Raw genomic sequence first — 16,097 nt, 5'->3', positions numbered from 1 at the left:
GTATCATTTGTCATATCAGCATCAATTTTTTCAAAATTTACAATGGGATACCTTAGTTAAGTTTACATCCGGTATTTCCTCCAAACTCTAAATTACGATGATCCCAGGATTCCTAATCTGGTTTCTAGTTTGAAGCCCTACCTTCTCTTTAGCCGATTTCATAATCTCTGTCTTCCCCTTATTGATTAGATATTCTGACAGACTCCCAAAATCTCTGGCATGCATCTCAAGCTGTGGAACAGAGAGCTCTGGTTTCGATGCATACAGAACTTTGTCATCAGCATGCAGTGCTAGTCTGGTTGGTAACCCTGCAGCTTCAAAGGGAAGAATGGTCTAATCCTGTCGAATCATCTGGGAAAACGGCTCAATATATAGATAGAACAGAATTGGTGACAAAGGACACCCCTGCCTAGTTCCCCTGGATATCTGAAATGAAGCTGGAAGTTCGCCATCCAAAATCTTAGCTGCCGGCACCTTATATAGCATTTGCACAACGTCTGTAACATTGCTGCTGAAACGATAATACTGCAATACCTCCCAAAGATAGACCCAATTAACCCTATCAAATGCTTTAGCAGCATTGATTCTTGCGATTGTCAACAGGAGATTAGAGGCCTCGGCCATATCATTCGCACCGATAAGTCAATGGGTTAATTTATACAACTTCCTTCCAGGCACAAACCACTTTTGATCGAAATGGATCAACTTTGGAAGGACATCTGACAACCTCTTAGCCAAGATTCCTGTAATCATTTTGTAATCACAGTTCAACTAAGATGGGATCCCGTCTGGGCCTGCTGCTTTCCCTTTACTGAGATTCCGAGCCTGTTCCTTATCTCTCCCTCTGTGATCCCGCCTGGGCCTGCTGCTTTCCCTTTACTGAGCCTCCGAACCTGTTCCTTATCTCTCCCTCTGTGATCCCCTCTGGGCCTGCTGCTTTCCCTTTACTGAGCCCCTAACCTGTTCCCTTATCTCTCCCTCTGTGATCCCGTCTGGGCCTGCTGCATTCACTTTATGGTTCCTCCTAACTTGTTCCCTTATCTCTCCCTCTTTGAATCCCTTCTGGGCTTGCTGCTTTCCCTTAACGGTGCCTCCAAACCTATTCCCTTATCTCTCCCTCTGTGATCCCGTCTGGGCCTGCTGCTACTTTCCCTTTACTGAGCCTCCTAACCTGTTCCCTTATCGCTCCCTCTGTGATCCTTCCCCTACGGCCTAAAATCTGCTGTTCCGTAAGACATGGGAGTTTTTGTTTTGCAATCAGTTTTTCATTACTAACATCTGGGTTCAAATCTTTCTTATATATCCCACTAAGGCTTTTCAATATCTTAGTTGTACAGAATGGTGACAAGGTTTACACTGGCAGGGATTGGATGTGACAATGTTGTGTTGTGCGTCCTGTCAGGAATTCACGTGGACCTCAGGTAGGAAGGTTTTTATTAAGTATATACACGAGACCCCACCAGGAGCAGATGTAACCTGTTACTCAACCGCCCCCCTCTCACTCAGCCAACGGCCGCTCCTAGAAAACCCACAACGAGGCACTCCATAGCATCATATAAAGCACACTGGTCTCACTGAGCCATCTGCCATAGAACACCCACATCCTCTCATAAGATGTTAACGCTACTTTTGGATATCGTTAGAGCTTTGACTGTTGTGTATGAACAGTAACTCACACTGAGCTCTAGTCCCGCAGGCGCTGCTCTTAATACTGAATCTTATTTCAAATACAGGTCCTATGTGATGTTCATCCTTTGTTCCTGTAGCTGTCATTGTTCTTTAATACAAAGATGATGTGTGTGTTATTACAGGTGTAATAATGTGAAGATTCAGTGCCCAGAGGTGGTGGTGAAGAGTTATAAAGGTAAATACCATTGCGATAATTAGCTCTGAATATTACTGTTCATGGAAATGGTGTGCTATGGTGTGGTGTGCTATGGTATGGTGTGGTGTGCTATGGTATGGTGTGGTGTGCTATGGTATGGTGTGGTGTGGTATGGTGGGCTATGGTATGGTATGGTGTGGTGTGGTATGCTATGGTATGGTATGGTGTGGTGTGCTACGGAATGGTATGGTATGTATGGTATGTTATGGAATTTTATGGTGGGAAGGGATTGGATGGTATGGTGTGGGCTGGTATGGTATGGAATGTTATGATGGAATGGTGGGTGTAGTATAGAGTGAGATCATTGTATAATATGGTATAGTGTTATGGGATGGTGTGGTATGGTGGTAATGGATGGAATGGGATGGCAGTATGGTATGGGGTGGTATGGTTTGGTATGGTATTGTGTGGCATTTAGTGGTAACGTGCACTCACGTCAGGGTACAGTTACTTGATTTGTCTCTAAACTTTATCTTTTCCAGATTTCTACTTATCTCCATTCTGTATACGTGCTGACGCATTTCCTTTGTTTAAATCATTCTTCCCCTTGGACATTCATGCTAAGTTTATTGGAAATTCAGATGTGGTAATTTCACAACCCACATTAATGATACTGCTAGACGTGACAACTGCGAGCAACTCAGTTACTGCAGTATTCTGGGACTATTGAATGGGAAATTACCTCAGAATTTGGTATTTGCCACATAACATTCTATTTCTCAGAGTTTTAGCACCAACAGAGACCTAGAGCAGGCATCTACACGGACCCAACGCATGCATCTAAACTGACCTAGCACATGCACTTACACTAACCTAGCGCAAGCATCTACACGGACCCAACGCATGCAACTACACTGACCTGGCACATGCACCTACACTGACCTAGCCCATGCACCTACACTGACCTAGCGCAAGCATCTACACAGACCTAGCACATGCACCTACACTGACCCAGTTCATAACCCTACACTGACCCAGCGCATGCACCTCCACTGACCTAGCACATGCATCTACACTGACCTAGCGAATACACCTACAGTAACCTAGCGCATGCACCTACACTGACCTACTGCATGTATCTACACTGACCCAGCGCATGCACCTACACTGACCTAGCGCATGCACCTACACTGACCTAGCGCATGCACCTACAATGACTCGCTAGTACAGTATAACTTGGAGTAGCTCTGTCACTCTGTACCTTATAATGCAGTGTACTGAGTAGTACAGTAGACCTTCTAATAGATCTGTCACTCAGTACCTTCTAATACTCATGAGTACAGTATACCTTTAAGTAGCTCTGAAACTCTGTACCTTATAATACAGAGTAGTCACTAGTACAGTACACCTTCTAGTAGCTCTGTCACACTGTACCATCCACTGCAGTGTATCGACTAGTATTGTATACCTTGGAGTAGATCTGTCACACTGCAACATCCAATACAGTGTACTGACTCTTATCAAGGAACTCTGTACCATCTAATGCAGTGTACTGAATAGTACTCTATACCTTTTGTTAGCTCTGTTAGCTTGTACCATCTAATATAGAGTACTGACAAGTACAGTATGCCATGGAGCGGCTCTGTCACACTGTAACATCCAATACAGTGTATTGACTAGTACAGTGCACCTTCGAGTAGCTCTGTCACTCTGTACCATCTAAAGCAGTGTACTGACTACTACTGTATACCTTGGAGTAACTCTGTTACTCTGTGCTTTCTAGGGCGGTGTACTGTCTAGTACAGAATAACTTAGAATAGCTCTATCACTCTACACCATCTAATGCAGTGTACTGACTAGTACCTTATACCTTGGAGTGTCTTTTTCACTCTGTACCATCTAATGCAGTGTACTTACTAGTACAGTACACCTTCTACTAGCTCTGTCAGTGTACTGACTAGTCCTTTATCCCTTCTAATAGCCCTCTTACTCTGTACCATCTAATGCAGTGCACTGATGAGTACTGCATATCTTAGAGCAGCCTTGTCACGCTGTGCCATTGAATGCAGTTTGCTAACTAGTCCTTTATCCCTAATAGTTTGGTAACTAGTACAGTATACCTTGGAGTGGCCTTGTCACTTTATACCATCCAATGGAGTGTACGGACTAGTACAGTATACCTTATAATAGCTCTGTCACTCTGTGCCATCCGATTCAGTGTACTGACTAATACATTACACCTTTGGGTAGGTCTGTCACTCTGTACCATCTAATACAATGTACTGAGTAGTACTGTATACCTTGGAGTAGCTCTGTTACTGTGTATCATCTACTGCAGTGTACTGACTCTTACTGAATACCTTATTTTTATTTTTTTCAAAATAATCTTTATTCATTTTATTTTAAATACCTGTCGATCCACCCCCTCACCGGACCCCCCAGCCCCCACCTCAGACAGGTAAAACGTAATTGCATCAAACATAATTAATCAAGTGCAAGTGCAGTGCAATACATGACATCATTTCATATTTAAAATACATATAAACTCCCAATGATCCATCAATCCGATACAATCCTGTTAAAGCGCAATTTGTGTGACGCCGATAAAACATTCCTAAAGTGAAATGTGCAGATTTCCTCTTACAATATAAACGCTATTATTCAGCCTGAAAAACCTACAGGGGAAAATAAATACATATACTCGATCATGTCCCGCTTCGACCTTGAATCCAAGTAATCAGGAGGTCCCATATTGTCATGCCTTTTCGGCATAAGCGGCTCCCTTTCCGTTTATATATAGCTATTTCCACCTACACGTTGCTAATAATCTGGCGAGCCATTGTTGAAAAGCAGGTGACCTAGAGTCCAGCCAGGTGGAAGCAATACACATCCTTAAGACCGCCATAGATATAAAAATGAATTCATGACCCTTCCCCGTTCGATTTGCTTCAGAAATCCCTAACAATATTACATCCTTTGACAATATTATTTCAGTTTTTAACACCTCCTATAAAAAATCTGATATATCATTGAATCATTTTTGCGATACGTTATAAGACACTAAGATGTGAATGATATCAGCATTATAAAGTGCACAACGTGGACTGAATGATCCCTTTTCAGCCCCCCATTCTGTTATCCTGTCGGGCGTATGATATAAAAAAAACCAGGTCTTATAAAATTGTGCTTGTAGCCCAGTGGACTTTAATATAGATTGTGACATCTCATACGCATACAGAAAAATCTTGGCTGAAACCCCCAATTTCAGCTGCCATCTTTGAGAACACTTGTCCAAATCATCGGGCCTAGCCGCATTTATAAGACCGTAGATCTCCCCATTAGAACTTACTTTATCTTTAACTATACTTTCAATGGTTTCCACTCTCTCAAACTTGGCCCGTCCACTTCCTTTTCGTAAGAGAAAATCCCAAATCTGAAGAAACTTAAAAAAATCCTACCAATCAAGATTATATTCTTATTTAATTTCAGGGGGAGTAAAAACAGCCAAACTGATCTATTCCAGCCCTAATCTATTTATCCATTTACAAATCTCCAAAGAGCTCGGGAAGATTGCAATTATTAGATATAGGTGTATAAAAAGATAATCTACCAATTCCCAGGGTTCTACGAATAGCACTCCATACTTTAAAGGCACTAGAAAGAGTTTTAAAGCAAACTTTTTTGTAATAACTGTCGTATTATTGTCACCAAAAACATCCTCCCGTCTCTCCCCCCAACATAAGTTCAAACGGAGAAGGAACCTGCATTCGTCATGAGCAGCTCGCGACTATATATCAGTGTGGAGGCCCAATAGTATAGTTTCAGGTTCGGGGGAGCCAAACCCCCCCTGTCCCTCGGTAGGGTGAGAAACCTAAGGGCTCTGCGAGGTCGCGGATATGCCCTTATAAACCCAGAGAATATATTTTCTATTGCTATAAACCATTGATGAGTGAATTCTAAACAGATGGCCCTAAAAAGGTATACAAATTTTATGAAAAAGAGCGTTTTTATCACATTACACCTACCCCCTACGGAAAAATGTAGGTTATTTAACCTTGCGAGATCTTTCTTAGTGTTCTCCATTAGAGGCACCATATTGTCCTTGACCACATTATCCAATCTGGAGGTTATAATAATACGTGGCCTTTTTGACTACCTGATTGTCTATCATCTTGACTTTATCATTAAGCACAACCTGCATCGTCTCTTGATTCAAGAGCATATCAAGAGATATGCCGGAAGCGCTCAGCCGCATCTTCGATTACCTTTATGGCAGAATTATGGATCTGATGTAACAAGGACAATATCGTCTGCGTAGGCCAAGGTCTTAGGTACCCAGTTCTGTGGCCATATTGCTGATTAAAGGTTCAATACACACTGCAAAGAAAAGAGGGGAGCAAGGGCAACCCTGCCTAGTCCCCCGGGAAATAAAAAATAATTCAGAGTGTACCGTTCACCATTACTACCGCTGATGGTTCGACATATAATGTTTTGACCGCTTGAATAAAACCATCCCTAATACCAATTCTAGACATGGCCGTCCATAGATATTGGGAGGAGACCCTATCAAAAGCTTTTTCTGCATCCAATTGGATAAGAGCCATTGGGACTCCCGCAACATTGGTGATATCAAATAGTGCGATAACTCTCTGGACATGGTCAATTGTAGATCTCCTGGGAACAAACCCATGTTGGCGCCCCGAGATAACCTTATGAATTATTGCCGCAAGTCGGATGGCCAATAACTTTGAATAGATTTTAGAGTCGCCGTTAATCAAGGTAATAGAATGTTAGGAGCCCAATTGTAAAAGATAACCACAATTTTAGCCAAAGACCTTGATCCCGGAGGCCACCCACAATTGAAAATATGTACAAATAATTAATTTATAATTCCTTTAAACTGACGGGAAAAAGTAGTATAGGATTCGGTCGGAATGCCGTCGGTGCCAGCCGCCTTCCCTTTTGCCAAGCTGTTCATGTTTAGTAAAGTCTCATCCCACTGAGGCGAGCTGTCTAAACTTTCCTGGATGCTTTTAAACATTTTGAAAGTGGAACTGAATCGAGATGTTCCTTGATATCAATCTGGTCCACCCCATTGTCAGCCGTATATAATGTTTGATAATTCCTCCTAAATGCAGCCCTAATGAAATCTGGGTTGGTAATCCGCCCTAGCACAGGGTCATTAATTGCTCGGATTCTGTTAGATGTTATTTACCGCGTGGTATGAACTGCCAAATGGTGACCAATCTGCTCGCTAAACTCATAAACTGTTTCTTTTTGTGTTGTTGCTTTACTCATTGCTTTATCCACCAGAATATCAGTGATGGCGGCTTTAGCGATCGCCACCCGTCGTCGTTCTACCTCCAGATCCCGTCCTTCAGCCCTTACCAAACCATCCTCTTCCTCCCCTAAATTATCCTGAAGAGCCTTCATTGTTTTCTTGGCGCATTTGTTAAGATTTAAGGAATACCTCAATGTTTCCCCCTAAAACCTGCTTTCAAAGCATCCCACGCCACCTCAATTGATGTACTCCCCATATTATCCTCCGTGAACATTGGGATCCATTGTCTCATTTGTATACAATATCCCTCATTTACCAGCATTGATCTCTCAAATGTTCATGATCTTAAGTTTGGCCTCGATAATTCCAATTCTAAATCGAGGACCAACGGGTTATGGTCTGATATTTCGAGCTCAGCGTATTTGAAAGAAACATGTAGTCCAGTCTAGCATGAGTGGTATGCGGGTCAGAAAAATAAGTGTACACTGGGTCGTTTGGTGTTATCAGGTGCCAGCAATCGATCAGACCATGGGTCTGGCATAGATTCCTTAATGCCTGAAACGCTTTTGGTTTCCTACCCGTATAGCTCCATCCGGCCTCTAGAGACCAATCACTGGGTAAGTTAATATTATAGCCCCCGCACAGAGTAAGTGGAAGAGGCCAATGAGCGAGTTCACTGGAGATAGTATCAAGTACACCAGGATCGTCGCTATTACATCCATATACTGTACATAGTGTCAGTTTCTTACCCACACTATATTGACATTCAGTAATCGCCCCCCGGCCAAACTTATCAGAGCATGACCGTGTGCATTGGATCCCGCCTCCTTGAGCCAATATAGCAACGCCTCAAACCCTGGCCCCCTGCGTTGTTGCACTAACCACCCTATACCCCAGTGTTTTTAATACATGCAATTGTGATCCTTCCATATGTGTCTCTTGGAGGCAAATAGTATTTGCCATAAACGCTTGTAACCCAACCGCTACCCTCTGCCTTTTCTTGATGTCATTGAGACCACGGATGTTGATAGTTGCGATTCTAAGTCTGCCCATGTCGGCTTATAACATTAACCAGATTCTGGCACCACATCGCTGTACAGCAATCCCACCACACCGATCCCTCACTCTTTTCATCTGATGTGAAAAGTGTGATAAATGTGACAAAAAACACTATTGAACCAGCCCCTTTTATCACCCGTCTGAGGATCCCATTCCCCCCCTTTCCCTGCCCCCCCCTCGCCACAACCTAGGCAATCAGGCTCAACCATGAGCCTGCGTGAGGACGTCTGGACCACTCCTCTTCTGCCTCCCTCTCACTCCCCCACCAGTGATCAAATAAACATTAAAAAAAACAGCTCTCCCATAAAGAGGGATTTCCAGCCTCTATCTAGCGCTTTCCCTAACATGTTACACTTATTTTTTACCACCGATGGCCCCTGCTAAGATATCATCCAGTAGCTTCTAGACTTGGATTTCAGAATTTAAGCTTAAATTCTGACCCTGAAAGAGAACTTTCAGCCTAGCTGGATTTTGCAAAAATACTGCAGCCCCTGCTGTCTGGAGAGGGGTTATAAACTGTCTAAGCCGCCATCTCCTCTCAACAGCAGCGTGTGCGAAATCTGGTTTGGCAAAAAAGAAGAAACCCTCAAAACTTCTTTCAGCATTAGGTCTGGTTAGGTCATACACAGCCTGGCGTAACAAAACATTTCCAGAATAGACCAATATAGCACGGGGCAGCGCCCGCTCACTGGATGAGGGCCTGGCAGGTGATGAGGGAAATCGATGGACACATTGTACTTCCTTGTCCCAATCCCAGTGAGAAAGTTCGGGGAGGGAACCTTTCAGCCGGGTTCATAGAAAAGATGTCCACAATAGATCTCATTTTTAGGTTACAACTATTACATTGGAAGACAGTGTGTATAGAGGGTGGCAGCCTGTAACTCATTTTTGTGGACCTAAAATCCGCATTTGACTTGGTGTCGAGGGACAAACTGTGGGCTATTTTATTGGACTTGTGGCTCCACCTTTCCTTTGCCACCTGCTGAAATGACTGCATGAAGGCAATTTTGCCCAAATTAGGAACGGCAAAAATGGTGAACTTACAGCCCCCATACCTGTAGACTGAGGTGTACGCCAAGGCTGCGTCTTGTCCCGACCCTTTTTTTGCCATTTTATTAATGGCCTAGTTGAGGCTCTGATTGCTGGGAAGGATATTGATGCCCCTAAGCTGGCGAACCGTGAAGAACCCCTTCTGCTCTCAAAGTCACCTATGGGAATTCAGAGGGCCTTAGACAGCTTTTATGTTTTTTGCAAAAATAGGGGGTTGGAGATCAATTTGCAGAAAACCAAATGCATGGTATTTAATGCAGGTAATAGTGTTCAGTCAAATCCTTGCCTAGATGGGAAACCCCTTGAGAGGGTGACTGTCTTTGAATACCTTGGAATCACGCTCACCGAAAAAATGGACTGGGGTGCCAAAATCAAGAAAGCAAAGTTAAAGCTGGCCCAGACAATGGGGGAACTGACAAAGGTATACAGAAGTTGTATCCATATATCTGTTGGGCCGGTGGTGGAAATCTACAAAGCACAAGCTAGGGGTGCTGCGCTGTATGGGGTTGATATATGGGGTCATCGTCCATCTGGCTCTAAAGAGAAAATTGAGAATTCCTTTGCCAGGCAATTGTTGGGTCTTCCCCCAAGCTCCCCGCTTACACCGCTTCACATGGACCTTGGGATTAGTCCAATTGCAGACGATGCCGCTCTTAGACCACTTTTATTCTGGCGACGTCTGTGGGGTACCCCAGAACTGGCTGTACACAAGGAAGAGCTGAGCGAAGTGTTGATCTTACAGGGTGCAAGCAAACTACCATGGCTGGCCTTCATCAAGAATACGGCCATAGGAAGGGTCAAGATTGACTAGTACTGTTTTCCTTGTAGCAGCTCTGTTACTCTCTACTATCTATTATAGAGTGCTGACTTGTACAGGATGACTTAGAGTAGCTCTCTCACTCTGTTCCCTCTAATGCAGTGTACAGTACTGTATACCATGCAGTGTACCGACTAGTACTGCATGACTTCTAGGAGCTCTCTCACTCTGTATAATATAATCCAGGGTACTGACTAGTACAGTAAACCTTGGGGTAGCTATCACTCCGTACCATCTAATCAAGTTACTGTTACTCTCTGCTATTGTAGTGTGCGTCATGTGTGGTAGAGCAATGTAGTATGCTGCGTGGTGCAGTGTAGTGTGTAGTAGAATGTCCTGTGTAGTGCAGTGTGCTGTTCGGTGTAGTGTGTGCTCTGGATGAATATGCACTTTAGTGTAGTGAGCACTCTAGGCCGCACTCTTTAGTGTAGTGAGCGGTCTAGTGCCGCGCGCTTTAGTGTAGTGATCAGTCTAGTGCTGTGCGCTTTAGTGTAGTGAGCAGTCTAGTGCTGTGCGCTTTAGTGTAGTGAGCAATCTAGTGCCGTGCGCTTTAGTGTAGTGATCAGTCTAGTGCTATGTGCTTTAGTTTAGTGAGCAGTCTAGTGCCGCACGCTTTAGTGTAGTGAGCAGTCTAGTGCCGTGCGCTTTACTGTAGTGAGCAGTCTAGTGCCGTGCGCTTTACTGTAGTGAGCAGTCTAGTGCTGTGCGCTTTAGTGGAGTGAGCAGTCCAGTGCTGTTCGCTTTAGTGTAGTGAGCAGTCTAGTGCAGCGCGCTTTAGTGCAGTGAGCAGTCTAGTGCCACACGCTTTAGTGTAGTGAGCAGTCTAGTGCCGCGCGCTTTAGGGTAGTGAGCACTCTAGTGCGCACGCTTTAATGTAGTGATCAGTCTAGTGCTGTGCGCTTTAGTGTAGTGAGCAGTCTAGTGCTGTGCACCTTAGTGTAGTGAGCAGTCTAGTGCTGTGCGCTTTAGTGTAGTGAGCAGTCTAGTGCCTAAGCGCTTCAGTGTAGTGAGCAGTCTAGTGCCGTGCGCTTTAGTGTAGTGAGCAGTCTAGTGCCTCGCGCTTTAGTGTAGTGAGCAGTCTAGTGCCGCTCGCTTTAGTGTAGTGAGCAGTCTAGTGCCGCACGCTCTCTAGCGCTGTGTGCTCCTTCCAGGTGTGGTGTACATTAATCATATGTAAAACAGAAGCAGTAATTACAGCCTTTCTTTGTGTCATTAAATCTCTAATTGTGAATCTCTTCTCTGCAGTGATGGTGACTCTGGATCCTGACACGGCTCATCCTCGGCTCCTCCTGTCTGAGGGGGGGAGACGTGTGAGACGGATGGGCACAGCACAGACCCTGCCAGATCCCCCCAAGAGATTCACCTCCTACTTCCCCTGTGTGCTGGGGAGCGAGGGGTTCACCTCCGGCAGACATTACTGGGAGGTGCAGCTGCTGCAGGAGGGGCTGCGGTGGCGTGTGGGGGTCACGGCAGAGTCTGTGAACAGGAAGGGAGACATCACATGGTCACCTGAGGGGGGAGTCTGGGCTGTGAGGGGGTGTGAGGGTCAGTACAAGGCTCTCTCCTCCCCTCAGACCCCTCTGTCCCCTCGTGAGAGGACCCTGAAGCTGGGGGTGTATCTGGACTACGAGGGGGGGCGGCTGTCCCTGTACAATGCTGACTCCATGGAGCTTCTCTACTCCTTCCCGCAGGCCCCATTCACACAGAGGCTCTTCCCCATCTTCGGTCTCTGGGGAGGAACGGAGCTGAGGCTGGTGTGAGCCTCCCTCCCCCCCAACTGTCATCTACAGTTCAAACATCAACATTCCAAAGAATCTTCAAACACCAACATTCCAAAGGATCTTCAAACCCCAACATTCCAAAGGACCCTCTCGCCTGTTGCCATGACAACCAGAAGCCTCACGTGAAACTATGTATCTCTTTTCCATGTACATTTTTAAAACAAGGGCAGACAATGTTTGCCGTGTGAATCATCCACCAAACCGCATGTAACATATCATAAAGTCTCTGCAGAATTAAACAAGCATTGGCATAGCCAGCAGGTCTCGCCTTTAGGAGCTTGTAAGTGTTTACGTATGTTGTAGAGCAGTGTGGCTGCTGTGCTCCGTACTGCAAACTTGGTGTCTAGTGCAGTGACGTGGGGCAGTGGCATGGTGTGGTGTGTTGTTATAAGGTGTGTGTTGGTGGGATGCATGTGGGTAGTGTGCTGGGGTGCATGCGGGTGGCAGATGCATCTTTACAACAAAAATCCCCAATTGTAATTAGATTAATAATGCTTGTCTACAATTTATTGAAAGGGCAATAAGGGTAAATGTAATATGCATGGCCCCATGGACCAATCTAACATGTTTATAATAGTAAAATATCGAATGAAAACAACGAAACTACCGGCCTGTCGTTAACTCTTATGTTTAGTGTTTGTGTTTCCAAATTGTTAAAACCCTAACCACATTGATTGGCGGCAATTTCCCAGAACACACAGTCACTCATTGCAATGATCTAGCAACTTTTTTTTTAAATCCCTGAACTTTACTGTTCCCCATAAAGTACAATAAATACACCAAATTCTACCCCCCAAAAAAAGACTCTGGACTCACCCACCGTTTGCCTCACAAACGCGACCTCCCATTACCAGATAAACTCTTTCAACACTTTTTAGTAAAGTTAAATCTAGTTCCACTGTAGACTCCACACCTCTCCACATACTCCTTCAAGGATACAGCCACTAGATACAACTTCCTTCTCTCTCCCGCAGGAACCTTAATCGCCAAAGATACATTTACATTTTTATTGTCGCCTGAAATCCTCTGAACTCACAAGGAAATGTTCTTTGCAGCAGGCATCTTAATCCTCCGCAAAACTTTAGCATAAGTGGAAACAGCTATTGGATAAAACTCTGATCTGTCTCCTGCAGGAACATTAATGTCCAAAGTTAACTTTACATTTTTATTGTTGCCTGAAAACCTCAGACCACACAAGGACATGTTCTTTGCAGCAGGCATCTTAATCCTCTGTGCTACTTTAGCATGAGTGGAAACAGCCACAAGATAAAACTTCCTATCTCTCTCCCACAGAAACATTAATAGCCAAGATTACCTTTACATTTTTATTGTTGCCTGACAACCTCTGGACACACAAGGACATGTTCTTTGCAGCAGGGCTCTTAATCCTCTGTGTCACTTTAACATAAGTCGGAACAGCCACTAGATAAAACTCTAATGTCTCTCTCCAGCAGGAACCTTAATTGCCAAAGTTACCATTACATTTTTATTGTTGCCTAAAAACTTACAGACACACAAGGACATGTTCTTTGCAGAAGGCAACTTAATCCTCTGCGCTACTTTAACATGAGTGGAAACAGCCACTAGATAAAACTCCCATCTCTCTCCAGCACGAACATTAATCGCCAAAGTTATATTTACATTTTTATTGGTGCCTGAAAACCTCTGAACACACAAGTACATGTTCTTTGCAGTAGGCATCTTATTCCTCTGCGCTACTTCAGAATGAGCGGAAACAGCCACTAGATAAAACTCCGATCTCTCTGCCGGAAACACATTATTTGCCAAGGTTAACTTTACATTTTTATTGTCGCCTGAAAACCTCTGAACACACAAGGACATGTTCTTTGCAACAGGCATCTTAATCTTCTGTGCTACTTCAGCGTGAGTGGAAACAGGCTCTCTAGATAAAACTCCTATCTCTCTCCAGCAGGAACATTAATCACCAAAATTCCCTTTACATTTTTATTGTCGCCTGAAAACGTATGAACACACAAGGACATGTTCTTTGCAGCAGGCATCTTAATTCTCTGCACTACTTTAGCATGAGTGGAAATAGCCACTAGAAAAAACTCCGATCTCTCTCCCGCAGACACATTGTTTGGCAAGGTTAACTTTACATTTTCATTGTCGCCTGAAAAACCTCTGAACACGCAAGTAAATGTTCTTTGCAGCAGGCATCTTAATCCTCTACGAAACTTTAGCTTGAGTGGAAACAGCCACTGGATTAAACTCCGATCTGTCTCCTGCAGGAACATTAATCAGCCAAAGTTAACTTTACATTTTTATTGTTGCTTAAAAACTTACAGACACACAAGTAAATGTTCTTTGCCGCAGGCACCTTAATCCTCTGCGCTATTTTAACATGAGTGGAAACAGCCATTGGATAAAACTTCCGATCTCTCTCTCACAGAAACATTAATTGCCGAGGTTACCTTTACATTTTTACTGTCGCCTGAAAACCTCTGGACACACAAGGACATGCTCTTTGCAGCAGGCATGCATCTTAATCCTCTGCGCTACTTTATCCTGCACAGGGAGGGTGACCTGCTCTTCTTGCAGCCCCTTCAACCCCCGGTGTGCAGCTACGCTGTTTCTGCTGGGTTCGCTCTGCTCCTTCACGTGGTGACGGCCTCATCGTTTATGCGGCTCATTTTACTGTTGGTCTGTGGGCTCCCCTCCATTTTGTGCTCTCCTCTCTCTCCACTCGTAACTGGTGGTTTTTCACAAGATGGCCTTTTAAATCCCATAATAGTCATATTCACAAGACACTCGTAATACAATTCTCCATGGAAACGGAGGTATGACTGTCTCTATCACTTCTGTTTGACCGAGGGCTCCCCTCCATTTTGTGTACCTCTCTCTTTTCACTTTCACTGGTGGTTTCACAAGATGGCCTCTTTATTCCCACAGTAGTCACGGACACAAGTCACCACTAATAATACCCTCTAAGGAAACGGAAGTTGGACTGAATTTTTGCTACTTGATCAAGGACTACAATTTGGGACAATAATAAAAAAAATAAAAAATAAACTTTATTCCTACTCACATTGGTCTTGATGTTTTGAACTCGATGTTGATGTTTTTCGATGTTAATTGTTTTTTGAGCACTATTCCATTACCTGTTTGGTGTTCCTACATTGGATGTTTTTAATACTCTGACTTTACCTATGTTCCTGCATTGGATGGTTTTTTTCCGTTTTTTTCCTCTGACCTTACCTTTCTCCCATTACCCGGCTTGGGGGCATATTTACAACAACCGGCGATAATTATCGCAAAGCGCACTTAGCGTGAGGATAATTATCGCCGGCTAGCGCGGATTTTTATCGCTGAGATAGCGTGCTATTAGCAACGCTTATCTCAATAGCGATAAAAATCCTCACGCTAACTGGCTAACGTGAGATTATCGCTGGAACCCAGCGATAATCTCACGTTAGCTTGTTGATAGGGACAGACAAACTTAGCCATGATATCCTCCTCCCATAGGATATCATGGCTAAGTCAGTCCTGAAGCCGGTGTTAGGAAAGTAGCGATAACAGGGGTTATCGCTACTTTTCCTGACGCTATGCTTCATAGCGTGGGGCTTGATGATAGGAGAAATGTCGCTTAGCGACATTTCTCCTATCATGTTAGGTCAGGAACGCCCACTTTGCATCTCATTAGAGATGCAAAGCTGGGCGTTAGGAATTTTGACGCTAAAGCAAGGTTTCACTCGTTAGCGTGGCCTTGCTAATTTAGCGATAAAATTATCGCCGCTTTTCGGCCGAAAACGGACGCAAAAGTGGCGATAATTTTGTATCGCCTGCTTGTAAATATGGCCCTTGGTCTTTCCCCACTTCGAATATCTCCTTATTCCAGAACCTCACCCCATATTGCGCTTTTCCTCTGCACCCGTCCTTGTCCTGCCTCCATCCTGTCCTTGCCTCCTTTCTTACTGTACATTGCACCATGTCTTCCCCCAAGCCCCCCGCCCCTTACCCCCGGATCCTTCCCTCTTTAGACAGGGCCCTATCTCTTGGAGCAATTCATATGCGTCCAACCTTTCAAAATACGCAAAGAAAATTTTCATCCACAAATTACTGAAGCCTCACCCTGAAACGCTCTCAGCTGATACCTACCGCAGCCTCTCTCGTCCAATGAAAACTGATTTTATTTTCCACTCCAAGCGCACCACTCAATAGAAAAACACTTTCCTTCTCCACCTTTCTGTCACCAAATCTATCAAAATCCCATATGGAATAAAACTGTCGACTTCCCCTTCCCCCACCTTCAAGGGGGAAATC

General features: G+C 44.3%; 1 protein-coding gene across 2 annotated transcripts in view; it reads left to right on the top strand.

The window, feature by feature from the left end:
- Positions 1–14,861, top strand: part of LOC146869431 (E3 ubiquitin-protein ligase TRIM39-like) — a 56,379-nt gene extending 41,518 nt beyond the window's left edge. For both annotated transcript variants that reach the window (XM_085599834.1, XM_085599835.1), the window contains 2 exons: positions 1,812–1,864; positions 11,278–14,861. In XM_085599834.1, coding sequence (XP_085455960.1) covers positions 1,812–1,864; positions 11,278–11,792 — 568 coding nt within the window. In that variant the 3' untranslated portion in view covers positions 11,793–14,861. The remainder of the gene's footprint in view (positions 1–1,811; positions 1,865–11,277) is intronic.
- Positions 14,862–16,097: the final 1,236 nt, after the last annotated feature.

Source organism: Triturus cristatus, chromosome 1_1 (assembly GCF_964204655.1).
Source record: "Triturus cristatus chromosome 1_1, aTriCri1.1, whole genome shotgun sequence".
Taxonomy (NCBI): Eukaryota; Metazoa; Chordata; class Amphibia; order Caudata; family Salamandridae; genus Triturus; species Triturus cristatus.
The sequence above is the reverse complement of the archived record's forward strand: the minus strand, read 5'-3'. Positions and strand labels throughout refer to the sequence as shown.